The following is a 19,158-nucleotide window of genomic DNA, read 5'->3' as shown; positions in this document are numbered from 1 at the left end:
GCTGAGATTACACGTGCATGCCACCATGCCCAGCTAATTTTTGTGTTTTTAGTAGAGACAGGGTTTCACCATGTTGGCCAGGATGGTCTCCATCTCTTGACCTTGTGATCCGCCCACCTCGGACTCCCAAAGTACTGGGATTACAGGTGTGAGCCACTGCGCCCAGCTCTCTTTTCTTTTCTATCTATACTCACATCCTTGGTGATCTCAGTTAGGCCCATGACATTAAAGTTGATAATCACCAAATTTATATATCCAGCCTAGATAATTCCTCATGCCTTCTTTTTTTTATTATTTTTATAGAGATGAGGTCTCACTTTGTTGCCCAAGCTGGTCTTGAACTCCTGGGCTCAAGTGATCCTCCTGCCTCAACCTCCCAAAGTGCTGGGATTATAGATGTACAGGCATGAGCCACCATGCCCAGCCTACCCCACATGCCTTCTTGACTGAAATACCTGGATGTCTAACTGGCATCTAAAACTTAACATCCTGATCTTCTCCTTCCCTCCAAACCTATTCTACCAAAAGTCCTATCATTTTAGTAATAAGAGTTCATTTTTTTTTTAGCTCAGGAAATAAAAAACATGGCTGGGTATGGTGGCTCATACCTGTAATCCCAACACTTTGGGAGACCGAAGCAGGAGACAGCTTGAGGCCAAAAGTTCAAGACCAGCCTGGGCAACATGGCAAATCTCCGTTTCTACCAAAAAAAAAAAAAAAAAAAAAAATTAGCCAAGCCTGGAGGCATGTGACTTAGCCCTAGCTACTTAGAAGGCTGAGGCAGGAGGGTCACTCGAGCCCATGAGTTTTGAGCTAACAGTGAACTATGATTGTGCCACTGTACTCCAGCCTAAGCGACAGAATGAAACCGACAAGCCTGGCCAACATGGTGAAACCCCGTCTCTACTAAAAATACAAAAATTAGCTGGGCACGATGGCAGGCACCTGTAATCCCAGCTACTCAGGAGGCTGAGGCATGAAGCAAATGCTCTTCTTCAAGATATCCACTTGGTTCACACCTTCATGTCACCTCAGTAAAGACTTCCCTGACCAACGTTCTTAAAACCGCAACCCTCACACCAACACTCTATCTCCTTTCCCTACTTTGTGTTCTTATATTTATCATTGACGAATACATTATATTTTACTCATTAATATTGTTTTCTATTCTATCCAATTAGAATATAAAAGCAGGGGGTTTCACTATTCCCTCTTCCATTCCTGCCCAGAGCCTAAAATAATGCTTGGCCCATGGTAGGCACTCTATAAATTTGTGTTAAATGAATGAAAACAGAAGATATTGGCGGCCATCTACTTTATGCAAGCATAATATTGGTCCACACTCCCTTATCATCCCCAATAGATAATCCAAAAGAGGAAATAAGTAGCAAAGGTAAGTCTGAGACTGGCTCCTATCCTAATCCTGAAGTTTTTCTTGTCAGTCATTATAAAGTCATTGTGTTATCTCAATTAGTGCAGGGAAAAGCCAGGAAATTTTCCAATGTCAGTGTCCATGCACCCCAATCCACTCCCCATTCCAATTCCTGCAGCAGCCTGCCCCATGTCATATTCCCCACTTACAGTGGCTGTGAGATTAATGCCTCCCTTGTCCTTCTTCTTAAAGCCAATGTTGGGGGGTTTGCTGTTCAAGCGAATGCCAAAGCCTTCCAGCTCATTTTCAATTATCTTCTTATGTCCCAAAGGTTTCAGGACATCCAGCACAATCAAGATCAAGTTACAGGTTCGGGCCACTGAAGAGTAAGAAAAAAACATATGCAAGAAAGTTCAATAAAGCCTTAACTAACCCAAATACTCAAGTAGAGGTGTTTTTTCCCCCTACATTTAAGTGTCAAAGGATTTTTCTGTAATACCTACATGCGTACATGAAGTTCTTATAGCTACAAAAGATTTATACCAGAAGTCAATTTGCTTTGTATGCCATGAAATCAGCACCTATTTGCCCAAGAGTTGACACATTTTCTGTTGCCCAGGCTGGAGTGCAGTGGCACAATCTTGGCTTACTGCAACCTCTGCCTCCCCGGTTCAAGCGATTCTCCTGCCTCAGCCACCCCAGTAGCTGGGACTACAGGCACATGCCACCATGCCTGGCTAATTGTATTTTAGTAGAGACGAGGTTTCCTCACCATGTTGCCTGGGCTGGTCTCGAACTCCCGAGCTCAGGCAGTCCGCCCACCTCAGCCTCCCAAAGTGCTAGGATTACAGGCGTGAGCCACTGCGCCCACCCTTGGTTAGCAAATTTTTAACCAAATTTATTGAGGTACAATTTTTTTTTTAATTGTATCCATGTTAAAGCACACAGTTCAATAACAAATGTATATACCTGTGTAACCACCAAACCAATCAAGACACGGAATATTTCCATCACCTACAGCATTCCTTTGTGCCTCCTTTCAATCTTCCCCACTATTGCCAGCCAACCACTTATCTGCTTTCTGCCACAATAGTTTGCACGTTTTAGAATTTCATATAAATGGAATCATATAAAATATATCATTTTGGCCTAGCACAGTGGCTCATGCCTGTAATCCTAGCACTTTGGGAGGCTGAGGCAGAAGGATTGCTTGGAGCCAGGAGTTTGAGACCAGCCTGCGCAACAAAGTAAGATTCAATCTGTACAAAAAAAAAAAAAAGCAGTCTTTTGTGCCTGCATATCTTATTTTTATTAATATATATTTATATTTATATTGACAGAGACAGAGTCTCGCTCTATTGCCTAGACTGGAGTGCAGTGGCATGATCATAGCTCACTGTAGCCTTTAACTCCTGGCCTCAAGCAATCCTCCTGCCTTGGTCTCCCAAACTGCCGAGACTGCAGGCATGAGCCACAGTATCTGGCCTTTTTCTATATTAAAATTCATTTGTCAAAAATCCTGCTTCCAGCTGGGCACGGGAGCTCATACCTATAATCCCAGCACTTTGGGAGGCTGAAGCGAGAAGATCACCTGAGGTCAGGAGCTTGAGACCAGCCTGGTCAACATGGTGAAACCCTGTCTCTGCTAAAAATACAAAAACTGGCCGGCGCAGTGGCTCACGCCTGTAATCCCAGCACTTCGGGACGCTGAGGCAGGAGGATCACAAGGTGAGCTGATTGAGACCATCCCGGCCAACATGGTAAAACCCCATCTCTACTAAAAATTCAAAAAATTAGCCGGGTGTGGTGGCACATGCCTGTAGTCCCAGCTACTTGGGAGGCTGAGGAAGGAGAATCTCTTAAACCCGGGAGGCAGAGATTGCAGTGAGCTGAGACTGCGCCACTGCACTCCAGCCTGGGCAACAGAGCAAGAATCCATCTACAAAAATAAATAAATAAATAAATAAATAGCTGGCCATGGTAGTGGACACCTGTAATCCCAGCTACTCAGGAGGCTGAGGCACGAGAATCACTTGAACCAGGGAGGCAGAGGTTGCAGTGAGCCGAGATCATGCCACTGCACTCCAGCCAGCCCGGGCAACAGAGCTCCATCTCAGAAAAAAAAAAAAAAAAAAAAATTCTGCTTCCATCAACTTTCTAGTTCCTCATTTTTTAAAATTCTCTTTTTTGAAGAGACAGGGTCTCGCTTTGTCACTCAGGCTGGAGTGCAGTCGCATGATCATAGCTCATTATAACCTCCACCTCCTGGGCTCAACTGATCATCCTGCCTCAGTCTCCTTGAATATCTGGGACTACACATGTGTGCCATGTCACATGGCTATTTTTTTCTTTTTTTAATTTTTATTTTTGTAGAGACAGGGTCTTGCAATGTTGCCCAGGTTGGTCTCGAACTCCTGGCCTCAAGTGATCCTCCTGCCTCAGCCTCCCAAAGTGCTGGGATTACAGGTATCATGAGCCATTGCACCTGACCCTGACCCCTCATTCCTTTTTTTTTGAGATGCAGTAGAGACAGCATTTCACCATGTTGTTCAGGCTGGTCTTGAACTCCTGACCTCATGATCTGCCCACCTCGGCCTCCCAAAGTGTTGGGATTACAGGCGTGAGCCACCATGCCCAGCCTCAGTGGTAGACTTTTTTTTTTTTTGAGATGGAGTTTCACTCTTGTTGCCCAGGCTGGAGTGCATTGGTGCGACCTCAGCTCACAACCTCTGCCTCCTGGGTTCAAACAATTCTCCTGACTCAGCCTCCCAAGTAGCTGGGATTACAGGCATGGACCACCACTCCTAGCTAATTTTGTATTTTTAATAGAGACAGGGTTTCTCCATGTTAGTCAGGCTGGTCTCAAACTTTCAACCTCAGGTGATCCGCTCGCCTCAGCCTCCCAAAGTGCTGCGATTACACGCATGTACCACCATGCCCGGCCTGATTTTATTTTATTTTATTTTTTTGAGATGGAGTCTTGCTCTGTCACGCAGGCTGGAGTGCAATGGCGTGATCTCGGCTCACTGCAACCTCCGCCTCCTGGGTTCAAGCTATTCTCCTGCCTCAGCCTCCCAAGTAGCTGGGACTCCAGGCATGCATCACCATGCCCAGCTACTTTTTGTATTTTTAGTACAGACAGGGTTTCACCATGTTAGCCAGACTGGTCTCAAACTCCTGACCTCAAGTGATCCACCCCCCTCAGCCTCCCAGAGTGCTGCAATTACAGGCATGAGCCACCAAGCGGCCATGATTTTATTTTTATTATTATTATTTTTTGACACAGAGTCTTGCTCTGTTGCCAGGCTGGAGTGCAGTGGTGCGATCTCAGCCCACTGCAACCTCCGCCTCCCAGGTTTAAGCGATTCTCCTGCCTCAGCCTCCCGAGCAGCTGGGACTACAGGCGCGCACCACCACACCCAGCTAATTTTTGTATTTTTAGCAGAGACGGGGTTTCACCACCTTGGCCAGGTTGGTCTCGATCTCCTGACCTGGTGATCCACCCGCCTCGGCCTCCCAAAGTGCTGGAATTACAGGTGTGAGCCACCACGCCTGGCCTTATTATTATTATTATTATTATTATTATTATTATTATTATTTTGAGACAGGGTGTCTGCGTGTTGCCCAGGCTGCAGTGCAGTGGCATGATCATGGCTCACTGCAGATTGACCTCCTGGGCTCAAGAGAACCTCCTACCTCAGCCTCCCGAACAGCTGGGACTACAGGAGCATACCACCACATCCAGCTATTTTTTTTTTTTTTTGAGACAGAATCTTGCCGTCACCAGGGTGGAGTGCAATGGTGCAATCTCCGCTCACTACAGCCTCTGCCGCCTGGATTCAAGCGATTCTCCTGCCTCAGCCTTCTGAGCAGCTGGGACTATAGGCACACGCCACCATGCCCAGCTAATTTTTATATTTTTAATAGACACGCGGTTTCACCATGTTGGCCAGGATGGTCTCGATCTCTTCATCTCGTGATGCACCTGCTTCAGCCTCCCAAAGTGCTGGAATTAGACTATGGAATTACAGGTACCTGCCACCATGCCTGGCTAATTTTTGTATTTTTAGTAGAGATGGGGTTTCACCAGGTTGGCCAGGCTGGTCTTGAACTCCTGACCTCAGGTGATCCACCCACCTTGGCCTCCCAAAGTGCTGGAATTACAGACTGTGAGCCACCACACCCGGACGGCCAGTGATATCTTAAGCCCAGTGACTGAAGTGATAGAAAAGGAGGTCAGAGAGGCAGCCAGGGGCCAGGTCATTTACCGTAGCTTGTAAGCTATGTTAAGACTTTGGGTCTCATCCCAAATAATATGGGAAAACATCAGAAGGTATAGCCAAGAAATGACATGATCTGACTTCTTTTTTTTGTTTGCTTTCTTGAGACAGAGTCTCACTCTGTCACGCAGGCTGGAATGCAGTGGTGTCATCTCACCTGACTACAACCTCCGCCTCCCAGGTTCAAGTGATCCTCCCATCTCAGCCTCCCAAGTAGCTAATTTTTGTATTTTTAGTAGAGATCGGGTTTTGCCGTGTTAGCCAGGATAGTCTGGAACTCCTGGCCTCAAGTGATCTGCCTGCCTCTGTGCTGGGATTACAGTCATGAGCCATCGTACCTGGACTGATCTGACTTTTTATACACAATCATACTAGCTGTAGTGAGAAGATACTACAGAGCAGTAGGATAGCAGCAAGAAGGCCAGTTTTGGGGCTATAATGTTAGAGACAAGGCATAATGAAGGAAGTGACAATATAGGTGAAGAGTTTGGAGTCACTACGAATCAAAGGGGAAAAAAATAGAAGGTGTTGGGGAAAGTGGCCCATTATACAGAGAAAATTAAAATTGGATACCCTTCTAATATCAGATATAAGAGTAGTCTCTAGGTAAATAAAGGACCTAAAAGTATAGAAAAAACAGGAGACTATATCTAAGACCTAAGGAAAGATAAGGACTTCTTAAATAAAACTTTAAAAGCACAAACCATAAGAAAAAATAAAGAGTAGGCCAGGTGCTCACACCTGTAATCTCAGCACTTTGGGAGGCCGAGGCAGGCAGATCACTTGAGGTGAGGAGTTCTAGACAAGCCTGGCCAACATGGTGAAACCCCGTTTCTACTACAAATACAAAAAAATTAGCCAGGCGTGGTGGCACACACCTGTGGTCCCAGCTACAAATAAAGTGTAGATTCTAACAAAATTAAGGATTTTTATTCAACAAATACCACCTTGGACAAAATTAACGGGAGAAGATATTTATAATGTCTAAAGATGACAAGGAATTAATATCGAGAGCAGTGGTATCCAATAGAAGTTTCTGTAATAATGAAAATATTCTGCATCTGTACTGTGCAATACAGTAGTTACTAGTCAAGTGTAGCTAATAAACACATAAAATGTGGTTTACATAATTGAGGAACTAAATTTTAAATTTTATTCAATTGTAATTAAATGTTAGTCACATGTAACTAGTAGATATCATATTAGACATAGAATTTAAGAGAACTACTTGAAAAACAGTAAGACAACAATCACTGCCTAGGCAATATATCGAGATTCTACCCCTAAAAAAGTAAAAATCAATTAGCCTGCCATGGTGGTACATGCCAGCAGTCCCAGCTACTCAGGAAGCTGAGAAGAGAGAGACTCTCTCGAGCCCGGGGTTTTCGAGACCACCCTGAACAACATAGTGAGACTGTCTCTCAAAAAGTAAAAAATTAGCAGGTATGATGGTACATGCCTGTAGTCCTTAGCTACTCAAGAGGCTGAGAAGAAAGGATCACCTGATCCCAGGAGATTGAGGCTGCAGTGAGCTGTGATCATGCCACTGTACTCCAGCCTGGGCAAGAACCTATCTCTAAAAAAAAAAAAAAAAAAAAAAAAAGAAAATGTGCCATGAACTGAGAAGCATGATTAACTCAACCTTTTGGTAGAGTTTCCTCCTTAGCATAGTAGCCAGCATGTCAGTCACATAAGTTTTTCACTTAAGGATGAAAAAGGGGGAAAAAAAGAGTGGCTGGCCTCTAGATATATTTCAAAGGTAAAACCAGCTGGATATAACAACATAGTAGATGTGGGGGATGAAAGGGAAAAAAAGATTTGGCCTAAAAGTTCTGAAGGATAAATTTGCCTTTACTGAGATAGAAAAGACTAAGGGAAGAGCAAGTTGAGGATGGGAGATCAAGAATTTCTTTTTGTTTTTAAATTTTTAAATTTACTTTCATTTTTTAATAGAGATGAGGTATCACTATGTTGCCCAGGCTGGTCTCAAACTCCTGAGTTCAAGTGATCCTCCCGCCTCAGCTAAGATCAAGAATGTAATCTTACACGTTAACTTTGAGACACCTAATTAGACATCCAAGCAGAGATATGTTGGCAGCTGGTATGCAGTTCATCAGAGGGCAAATTACTGCCACACATTTCATAATCATTAGAATATAGATCCAGACATTTAAAACCAAAGAACTAGATGAAATAACCCTCATTCAGCATAGACAGAGCAGAGACAGAGAAGAAAACAATCTCCAAGATTAGGTGTTGGGGCAATCCACATTTAAAGAGTCTCATGATGGGGCAGATCAAGCAAAGGAGACCAGGAAGGGGCACTGGTGTCAGAGATCAGGTAAAGCAAATACTTCAAGGAGGGAGTGATCAACTATGTTACTCTCTTTAGAAAGATGTGGACAATAAATTGGCCATCAGGTTTGACAACAGGGAAGTCATATGTGTTCTTGTTAAGAATAGATAGGAGTCGGGAGGGCCCGGTGGCTCACGCCTGTAATCCTAGCACTTTGGGAGGCCAAGGTGGGTGGATCACCTGAGGTCAGGAGTTCAAGACCGGCCTGGCCAACGTGGTGAAACCCCATCTCTACTAAAAATACAAAACTTAGCCAGGCGTGGCGGCAGGTACCTGTAATCCCAGCTATTCAGGAGGCTGAGGCAGGATAATGACTTGAAACCGGGAGGCAGATATTGCATGAGCCAAGATCGCGCCATTGCACTCCAGCCTGGGCAACAGAGTGGGACTCCATCTCAAAAAAAAAAAAAAAAAAAAAACAAAACCCACGATAGATAAGAGTCTAAGAGAAAATAATGCATCCATGAAACAAGAACAAGATGCTAAAAAAAGGAAAAATCAGAAGACAGAAACAAAGTCTTAGAAATTAAAAGTAATACTAGAGCAGAAATACACTCAATAGCAGGATTAGAAGACAATGCTGAGAAAATCACATAAAGAAAAAATTAAGAGACAGAAGATAATTTTAAAAAATTAAAAGGGCCAAGTGCAGCGGCTCACACCTGTAATCCCAATACTTTGGGAGGTCAAGGCAGGAGGATCACTGAGCCCAGGGGCTCAAGACCAGCCTGGGCAACAGAGCAAGACCCTTACAAAAAAATTTTAAAAATTAGCCCACACGGTGTTGCGTGCCTGTAGTCCTAGCTACTCAGAAAGCTGACATGGGAAGATTGCTTGAGCCTAGGAGTTCATGGTTACGGTGAGCTACATACAATCAGGCCGCTGCACTCCAGCCTGGGTGACAGAGTGAGACTCTATCTTTATAAAAAAAGAAAATTAAGAAAATTATAAACCCAGAAGTCCAGCATTCTATTAGCAGTCCTTCCATAAATAAGGAACTCAGAAATAGAGGCAATTATCAAAGAAAACAGGAAAATCTTCCATAAAATGAAAGATATGAGTCATCATGCTGAAAGAGTCTACCACACCAGGAAAGGGAGATGGAAATTAAAAAAAAAAAAAAAACAAAAAAGGCAACCCAGGCAACATGGCAAAACCCTGTCTCTACTAAAAATACAAAAAAATTAGCCAGGTATGGTGGCACGCACCTGTAGTCCCTGCTACTCGGGAGACTGAGGTGGATAACCTGAGTCCAGGGAATCGAGGCTCCAGTGAGCCAAGATCCCACCACTGCACTCCAGGCTAGGTGATGGGAGTGTTTCAAAAAAAAAAAAAAAAAAAAAAAAAAAGGCTCCACCAAATATCCAGCAAAATAAATCAAAGAAAAGAAAGAGAGGGCCAGGCACAGTGGTTCACACCTGCAATCCCAGAACTTTGGGAGGCCGAGGCAGGCGGATCACGAGGTCAGGAGATCGAGACCATCCTGGCTAACACGATGAAACCCCATCTTTACTAAAAATACAAAAAATAGCCGTGCGTGGTGGCGGGCACCTGTAGTCCCAGCTACTCAGGAGGCTGAGGCAGGAGAATGGCATGAACCCGGGAGGCGGAGCTTGCAGCGTGCCAAGATGGCACCACAGCATTCTAGCCTGGGCAACAGAGCGAGACTCCATCTCAAAAAAAAAAAAAAAAAGAAAGAAAATAAAACAAAGAAAAAGGAAAAGCCCAAACCAAGAATTAGTTTGCTGAAGTAGCTTTTATTTTTTCTTACACAGAGGCTCGCTCTGTTGGCACAATCTCAGCTCACTGCAAGCTCCACCTCCCGGGTTCACGCCATTCTCCTGCCTCAGCCTCCCAAGTAGCTGGGACTACAGGCGCCTGCCACCACTCCCGGTTAATTTTTTTTTGTATTTTTAGTAGAGGCAGGGTTTCACTGTGTTAGCCAGGATGGTCTCGATCTCCTGACCTCGTGATTTGCCCGTCTCAGCCTCCCAAAATGCTGGGATTACAGGCGTGAGCCACCGTGCCCGGCCTGAAGTAGCTTTTAAGATCTTCCAGTGAGGGAAAAAAGTTGGTTTTTTATCAAAAAACAAAAAAAAGTTCTAACTATTGGACTCAACAGCAATAGTAGATGCTAGAAGATAGAGTTCTTCAAATTTCTGAGGGAAAATGACTTCTAATTTATAATTCTATAAATAGCCAAATTAATGACTCCAGTACAAGGGTAAAATAAAAATAACCTTCAAACATGAAAGGACAGCACTCTGGGAGACTGAGGCAGGCAGATCACTTGAGCTTCAGCCTGGGTAACATGGTGAAACTCCGTCTCTACCAAAAAAAAAAAAAAATTAGCCAGGCATAGTGACACACCCCTGTAGTCCCTGTTACCTGCGAGGCTGAGGTGGGAGGATCCCTTGAACCCGGGAGGCAGAGGTTGCAGTGAGCCAAGATTCTCCCACTGCACTCTAGCCTGGATGACAGAGTAAGCCACTGTCCCAAAAAAAAAAAAAAAAGAAAAGACAGAAAAATTTAACTGTATCATTCATCTTCTCTGGGGAAGTTATTAAAGAATGTGCTTCAGCAAAACATCCCAAAAAAGTCGACACTGCCTCCAGGAAACAGAAGATCCCACACAAGAGAAGAGCAGAAAATCTCAAGATGACAGCCATATAAAATGTCTAAAGCTGCATTGTCCAACACAGACTCCACTAGCTCCTTAATTGTACTAGGCACATTTCAAGAGCTCTATACCCATACATGCCTAGGAGCTACAATGTTAGACAGCAGAGATTCAGAACACTGCTAACGTTGCAGCTGAGGTCCCTTCAAGCTTCAACTTAAATGAGAAGTCAGGTGAAACTAAGCCCTTCACTGTGGTATAATCTCCAAGCCAAGTAGTCCCTGACTAAAGGAATAGTACCAGAGAAGGGAATGATATCCCAGGATGGTGGCACTTGACCACTCACCTGCAATGACTTGACGACCTCTACCTTTCCCATCCTTGGCACCTTCAATGATACCTGGGAGATCCAGGAGCTGCAAGATTAAGAATGGGGGAAGAGGATGAAAGAAAAAACTGGTTATAAATTTGAAAATATCAAACAGAATTATTTCTCAAGTACCTATAATTTATCAGACCCAAATCCAATCTTCCTTATAAGCGAGTGTGTGAATATTACTTTTAATAAGCACCTACTAAATGTCAGCTACAGGCTTTTTTTTTTTTTGGAGATGGAGTTTCATGCTTTTTGCCCAGGCTGGAGTACAACGGCACAATCTCAGCTCACTGCAACCTCTGCCTCTCGGGTTCAAGGGATTCTCCTGCCTCAGCCTCCCAAGTAGCTGGGATTACAGACACCTGCCACCACGCTGGCAAACTTTTTTGTATTTTTAGTACAGACGGGGGTTTCACCATGTTGGCCAGGCTGGTCTCAAACTCCTGACCTCACGTGATCTGCCGGCATCAGCCTCCCAAAGTGCTGGAATTACAGGCGTGAGCCACCACGCCCAGCCTATAGGCGTTTTTTGTTTGTCTGTTAGTTTTGGGAGACGCCAGCCTATAGGCGTTTTTTGTTTGTTTGTTTTGGGAGAGGAGTCTCACTCTGTCGCCCAGGCTGGAGTGCAGTGGTGCCACCTCTGCTCACTGAAACCTTCACCTCCCGGGTTCAAGCGATTCTTCTGCCTCAAACTCCTGAGTAGCTGGGATTACAGGTGCACGCCACCACGCCCAGCTAATTTTTGTATTTTTAGTAGGGACGGGGTTTCACCATATTGGCCAGGCTGGTCTCAAACTCCTGAACTCGTGATCTGCAAGACGCTATCTCAAAAAAAAAAAAAAAAAAAAGAAGGAAAAAAAGGGGAGTCTCGCTCCATCACCCAGGCTGGAGTGCGGTGGTGTGATCTCGGCTCACTGCAACCTCTGCCTCTCAGGTTCAAGTAATTCTCCTGCCTCAGCCTCCCGAGTAGCTGGGATTACAGGTGCCCGCCACCATGCCCCACTAACTTTTTTTGTGTATTTTTAGTAGAGACAGGGTTTCACCACGTTGGCCAAGCTGGTCTCGATCTCCTGACCTCAGGTGATCCGCTCACCTCGGCCTCCCAAAGTGCTGGGATTATAGGCTTGAACCACCACGCCTGGCCAAAACATAATTTAAATCAGATATGCTTTGCTCTAAGAATATAAGAAATTACAGAAATATACTTTGCATTAAATAAACCGCAATGAAAACTGATTTAGGAGGTGCGAGACAGTTCAACTTCTCCATTCAAGAACCTACTCAAAAAAAAAAAAAGAAAAAAACGAAAATAAAAAATAAAAATAAAACAAACAAAAGAACATACTCAGGCCCAGGACAGTGGCTCACGCCTATAACCCCAGCACCTCAGGAGGCTGAGGGAGGTAGACTGCTTGTGTGCAGGAGTTCGAGACCAGCCTGGACAACATATTGAGACTCTGTCTCTACAAAAAAATAAAAAATTAGGCATGGTAGTGCATGCCTATAGTCCCAGCTACTTGGAAGGCTACGGTGGGAGGATCACTTGAACCCAGGAGGTCGAGGCTGCAGTGAGCCATGATCGTACCCGTGCCACTGCACTCAGCCTGGGTGACAGAGCGAGGGAGAATTACCATGAGGCAAGAAGTACAATAATAACTGTTACAGACAAGACCCACAGATGGATGCGAAAATGAGCAGGCAAAAGTTTGAGGAAAAACAGGATTTGCATCTTCTTGAAGTATCTCCCCTAAAATATATATTAACTGTCCAAAAAAAGGTAACTTTAGAGAAACCCTACAGACACAACCATAACCAATTGATGGAGGACAATATCACCAATAAGACATACTGACAATATGAATCCCATGGTAGGAGGCACTGAGAAAGACAGTATCATTTCTGTGGTATTCTTGCCAAAAATACCTAATACCTCAGTCTAACCAAGAGAAAACATCAGACAAACCCAAATTGAGGAACATTATACAAAATAACTGATCATTACTCTTTGAGAGTGACAAGGTCACAAAAGATAAGACAGAGACTACTGCAGATGGCAGACAGACAGAAATAGCTAAATGCAACATGGGATGATCCTAGATAAAAATTTTAGAAGAGAAAAAGGACACTGGTGGAAAAAACAGGTAAAAATTAAAATAAGATCTATAGTTTAGTGAATACTGTTGCAGAAATGTTCATCTATCTCTGATAATTTTTCTATGGTTATGTAAGATGTTAACAACAGGAGAAGCAGGCAAGTGATACGAGAACTCTTTGTACTATGTTTGCAACTTTTTTTTTTTTTTCGGGACAGGGTCTCATTCTGTCGCCCAGGCTGGAGTGCAGTAACACGATCTCGGCTCACTGCAACCTCTGCCTCCCAGGTTCAAGCAATTCTCCTGCCTCAACCTCCCTAGGAGCTGGTATTAGAGATGCCTGGCTAATTTTTGTATTTTTAGTAGAGACAGGGTTTCAACATGTTGGCCAAGCTCAAAAAGTTTATATAAAATGAGAGAAAAAGGCCGGGCGCGGTGGCTCACGCTTGTAATCCCAGCACTTTGGGAGGCCGAGGTGGGCGGATCACGAGGTCAGGAGATCGAGACCATCCTGGCTAACACGGTGAAACCCCGTCTCTACTAAAAATACAAAAAAATTAGCCGGGCGTGATGGCGGGCGCCTGTAGTCCCAGCTACTCGGGAGGCTGAGGCAGGAGAATGGCGTGAACCCGGGAGGCGGAGCTTGCAGTGAGCCGAGATCGCGCCACTGCACTCCCGCCTGGGCCACAGAGCGAGACTTCGTCTCAAAAAAAAAAAAAAAAAAAAAAATGAGAGAAAAAAAGATCACGAGAGAGAATTAAAAGCTCACCAACATGAATGCAAAATTATGCAGAATGAAAGAAGCCTATGGAAAAGAAAGTGCATTTATATTTATATGTGGTTTTTGTTTATGTAAAGTTCTTAACATGTAAACTAATCTACAGTAACAAAAAGCAGGTAAGTGGCCAAGCGCGCTGGCTCACACCTGTAATCCCAACATTTTGGGAGGTCGAGGCAGGCGGATCATGAGGTCAGGAGTTCAAGACCAGCCTGGCCAACACAGTGAAACTCCGTCTCTACTAAAAATACAAAAATTAGTCGGGCATGGTGGCACATACCTATAGTCCCAGCTACTCAGGAGGCTGAGGCAGGAGAATCACTTGAAGCCGGGAGATGGAGGTTGGAGTGAGCCGAGATTGTGCCACTGCACTCCATCTTGGGCAACATAGTGAGACTTCGTCTCAAAAAAAAAACAAAAAAGAAAAGGCCAGGCATGGCGGCTCATGCCTATAATCCCAGCACTTTGGGAGGCCGAGGCGGGTGGATCACCTGAAGTCAGGAGTTCGAGACTAGCCTGATCAACATGGTGAAACCCCGTCTCTACTAAAAATACAAAAATTAGCTGGGCTTAGTGGTGGGCACCTGTAATCCCAGCTACTTGGGAGGCTGAGACAGGAGAATCACTTGAACCCGGGAGGCGGAGATTGTAGTGAGCCAAGATCACGCCACTGCACTCCAGCCTGGGCAACAGAGTAAGACTCCGTCTCAAATAAAAAAATAAATAAACCCCCCCCCACACACACACATGCCCAACAGTATGAGCCTAACTGATGTTAGCAAGAACTCAAAAGGATAATCTACATGAATAATCTAAAACTGTTCAAAACTGGAATATGACTATAACTTCAAAAAGATCATCTGAAAGAGAGAATAAATAAACTGAGGGAAAAAGGGCAAGGGCTTTCTAACTGTGGCAGCTGAACACAAGCAGAAAATTTATTAAGGACCAGCCAGGCACGGTGGCTCAAGCCTATAATCCCAGCACTTTGAGAGGCCAAGGCATGTGGATCACAAGGTCAGGAGTTCAAGACCAGCCTGGCCAATATGGAGAAACCCCATCTCTACTGAAAATACAAAAATTAGCCGGGTGTGGTGGCATGCGCATGTAGTCCCAGCTACTTGAGAGGCTGCGGTAGAAGAATCACTTAAATCCTGGAGGCAGAGGTTGCAGTGAGCCGAATCACGCCACTGCACTCCAGCCTGGGCGACACAGCAAGACTCCGTCTCAAAAAAAAAAAAAAGAAGAAAATTTATTAAGGCCTCTACAAAAGTAAAGGCAACCTAAATTTAGCTTTTCTTCAGAGGGAAATATTTTAAAAGTTAGGCTGAAGAATTTAAATGTAGCAACTAATAATTCAACATTCAATAACAACATTCAATAAAATAGTCAATGCCTAATAAGTAACATTCAATAAAAAGTCAGTGCTTTATATATCCGAATTTCATGTTACAACCAACCAAAACCCAAAAAAAAAATATATTTAAATCATGGGGCCTGGTGCAGTGGCTCACTCCTGTAATCTAACATCTTGGGAGGCCGAGGTGGGCAGATCACTTGAGGTCAGGAGTTCAAAACCAGCCTGGCAAACATGGTGAAACTCTGTCTCTACTAAAAATACAAAAAAATTAGCTGGTGTGGTGGCATGTGGCTGAAATCCCAGCTACTCAGGAGACTGAGGCAGGAGAATTGCTTGAACCCTGGAGGCGGAGGTTGCAGTGAGCCGAGATCATGCCACTGCACTCTAGCCTGGGAGACAGAGCAAGATGCTGTCTCAAAACAAAACAAAACAAAAAAACATGGAATTACAGAATTTTAAGGAATTGAATGTTAAACTACTTCAAACTCCAATGCCTTTAGAAGTTAAAGCAGGCGAGGCCAGGCGCGGTGGCTCACGCCTGTAATCCCAGCACTTTGGGAGGCTGAGGCAGGAGGATCATGAGGTCAGGAGTTCGAGACCAGCCTGGCCAACATGGTGAAACCCCGTCTCTACAAAAAAAATACAAAAATTAGCCAGCCGTGGGGGTGCATGCCTGTAGTCCCAGCTTACTCGGGAGGCTGAAGCAGGAGAATCGCTGGATCCCAGGAGGTGGAGGTTGCAGTGAGCTGAGATTGCACCACTGCATTCTAGCCTAGGAGATAGACTCTGTCTCAAAAAAAAAAAAAAAAAAAAGAAGATTAAGGATACCCACTAGTAAGCTTACATAACTTAGTTTCTGGAGAAAGCCAAAAGAGGATGAAAAACAGAGGCAGAGGACAAAGGGAGGAAAGAGAGCACCATGCAAAAAAAAAGTTGGGGGACTCTAAGGTCAGAAGACACTGAAATGAGTGAAGGTTTTCTGGGAAAGACGAGAGGAGTTAAGCAACTCTCTATTTTGAAATACTCAAAAGTCCTGAGAGAGGTGTCAATAGCATCCTACCAAAAAAAAAAAAAGTTATTCTCTTGAGCTGCCAAAGCTGTGACTCTCAACAAGACTCTGAAACCAGCTAGAATCAAGCCATGGTCCAGATATGTCCACACTGCTTCATTCTTGTTATATACATTTGGACACAGGATCCCAGAAAGGGACATGTGTCTCTGCATGGGCACCTGATCAGCTGGAAAAAGGGCCATTAAAAATACAACCAGGGGGCCGGGCGCGGTGGCTCACACCTGTAATCCCGCATTTTGGGAGGCCAACGCAGGCGGATCACAAGGTCAGGAGTTCGAGACCAGCCTGACCGCATGGTGAAACCCCATTTCTACTAAAAATACAAAAAATTAGCCCAGCATGGTGGTGCTCACCTGTAGTCCCAGCCCCCACCCTCAGGTGAAAAAGTAGTTCAAGCGATTCTCCAGCCTCAGCCTCCCGAGTTGCTGGGATTACAGGCATGTGCCACTACGCCTGGCTAATTTTGTATTTTTAGTAGAGATGGGGTTTCTCCATGTTGGCCAGGCTGGTCTCGAACTCCCGACCTCAGGTGATCTGCCCGCCTTGGCTTCCCAAAGTGCTGGGATTACAGGCGTGAGCCACTGCACCCGGCCCTTTCTCTGCATTTTCACATGTGCTATCCCATTTTATTATTGTACTGCTCTATTTCCCCTACCAGGTAGTAAGTGCCTGGTAGATCAAAGATCAGGCCTGGCATACAGTGAGCTCCCAATAAAGTTCTTCCTAAATGAAGAATAGATTTCTTTCCTTCCTTAGTCTGCAGGCTTGACTCACCTGGATCTTGGCACCTTTGTATCTGATGACACCAGGCACAGTGGTCAGAGTAGTGAATTCATAGGCTGCCACCTCAGAATATACCCCTGCCAGGTTACTAAGCAGTGTTGACTTCCCCACAGATGGAAAACCAACGAATCCAATTCGAGCATCACCTGTCTTGGCCACATCAAAACCTAAAACATCAATGAATACCAAAAAGAGGACAGTTATCCCCCGGAGTGTTAAGACTCATATAACTTCTTTCTCATTTTTACTGCCTATCCCTCTAGGCACTATTTCTCAAACTTTTTATGGTTTACCTTTAAAGGAGAACTAAAGCACACAAAACCTGAGGGCACAGCAATTCACAAAATTCAATGCAGTGTTTGATATTAAAAAACTGTATTCAAAAAAGTCAGGCACAGTGGCACACATCTGTAGTCCCTGCTATTCCAGAGGCTGAGGCAGGAGGATCTCTTGAGTCCAAGAATTCAGGTCAAGCCTGAGCAACATGGCAAAACCCTGTCTCTACAAAAAATACAAAAATTAGCCAGGCATGGTGGCATATGCCTGTAGGTCTCAGCTACTTCAGAGGCTGAGGTGGGAGGATCGCTTGAGCCCAGGAGGTTGAGGCTGCAGTGAGCTGTGATCACACCACTGTACTCCAGCCTGGGCAACAGAGCAAGACCCTGTCTCGAAAAAAAAAAAAAAAAAAAGGTACAGCCCAAATAGATGTATGAAAAATGATCCAAAAATAGAGTTGTTAGCTACTCTACCTATGGTGTAGCCCTGCTCTGCCTATGGAGGAGCTGCCCTTTTATAACTAAAATAAATTAATTAATTAAAAAGAGTTTTGTTTTTGTTTTTTTGTCTTTCAAATTCTGTAAATTGTATGACTGACTGGGTTTTCTTTTTTTTTTTTTTTTTTTTTACAATGGCTGCCAACAAGTTCAGAGTCAAATCTGTGGCCCTTCTCTACCAGGTGCACAGATCTTACGCCATTCTTTTTAGTCCTAAATCTTGTCTCGCTTGGCTTCGACTTATTTTTCCTACGTTTTCCCTTTGCATCAATTTTCTTACTTATTTTTAATCTTGTTGATGATACAGATTTACATTTCTGTAAGCCAATATAAATCTACTTTGGTTTTGTTTTCTCTTTCTTTTTTTGAGACAGAGTCTAGCTCTGTCACCCAGGCTGGGGTACAGTGGCATGATCTCGGCTCACTGCAACCTCCACCTCCCAGGTTCAAGCGATTCTCCTGCCTTGGCCTCCTGAGTAGCTGGGATTACAGGTGCGTGCTACCATGCCCAGCTAATTTTTGTATTTTTAGCAGAGACGGGGTTTCACCATGTTGGTCAGGCTAGTCTCGAACTCCTGACCTGTGATCCGCCCACTTCGGCCTCCCAGAGTGCTGGGATTACAGGAGTGAGCCACCGCGCCTGGCACTACTTTGGTTTTCTTAAGATGAGATCTCGCTCTATCACCCAGGATGGAGTGCAGTGGTGCCATCACAACTCACTGCAGCCTCAACCTCCTGGGTTCAAGCAGTCCTCCCAACTCAGCCTCCCAAGTAGCTGAGACCACAGACACGCACCACCATGCTAGGATACTTTTTTTTTTTTTTTTTTTTTTTTGAGACAGAGTCTAGCTCTGTAGCCCAGGCTGGAGTGCAGTGGTACAATCTCACTCACTGCTACCTCTGCCTCCTGGGTCCCGATTCAAGCAATTCTCCTGCCTCAGCCTCCCAGATAGCTGGGATTACAGGCATGCGCCACCATGCCCAGCTAATTTTTGTATTTTTAGTAGAGATGGGGTTTCACCATGCTGGCCAAGCTGGTCTTGAACTCCTGACCTCGTGATCCACGCCTTGGCCTCCCAAAGTGCTAGGATTACAGGTGTGAGCCACCGCACCCAGCCTTTTTTTTTTTTGTACATCTTCTTTCATACCTATGGGGACCCCTCATTTCTAAGCCCATAGAGACAGGGCTTTGCTGGTTCCGAACTCCTGGCCTCAAGCAATCCTCCCGCCTCAGCCTCCCAAAGTGCTGGAATTACAAGGGTGAGCCACTGCACCCAGCGCATGTAAATCTATTT

General features: G+C 44.7%; 1 protein-coding gene across 2 annotated transcripts in view; it reads right to left on the bottom strand.

Annotated features, from left to right (window-relative positions):
• The window catches only part of DRG1 (developmentally regulated GTP binding protein 1), a 33,133-nt gene that overhangs the window by 12,210 nt on the left and 1,765 nt on the right, over nt 1-19,158 (bottom strand). For both annotated transcript variants that reach the window (XM_004063343.4, XM_055374247.2), the window contains exons 3-5: nt 17,082-17,257; nt 10,975-11,044; nt 1,582-1,751 (exon numbers count right to left, since the gene is read on the bottom strand). In XM_004063343.4, the coding sequence (XP_004063391.1) occupies nt 1,582-1,751; nt 10,975-11,044; nt 17,082-17,257 (416 nt within the window). The remainder of the gene's footprint in view (nt 1-1,581; nt 1,752-10,974; nt 11,045-17,081; nt 17,258-19,158) is intronic.

The sequence above is a fragment of the Gorilla gorilla genome, chromosome 23 (genome assembly GCF_029281585.2).
Source record: "Gorilla gorilla gorilla isolate KB3781 chromosome 23, NHGRI_mGorGor1-v2.1_pri, whole genome shotgun sequence".
In the NCBI taxonomy this organism is placed as follows: domain Eukaryota; kingdom Metazoa; phylum Chordata; class Mammalia; order Primates; family Hominidae; genus Gorilla; species Gorilla gorilla.
Note: the sequence above shows the minus strand (reverse complement) of the source record. Positions and strands in the feature narration are given on the sequence as shown.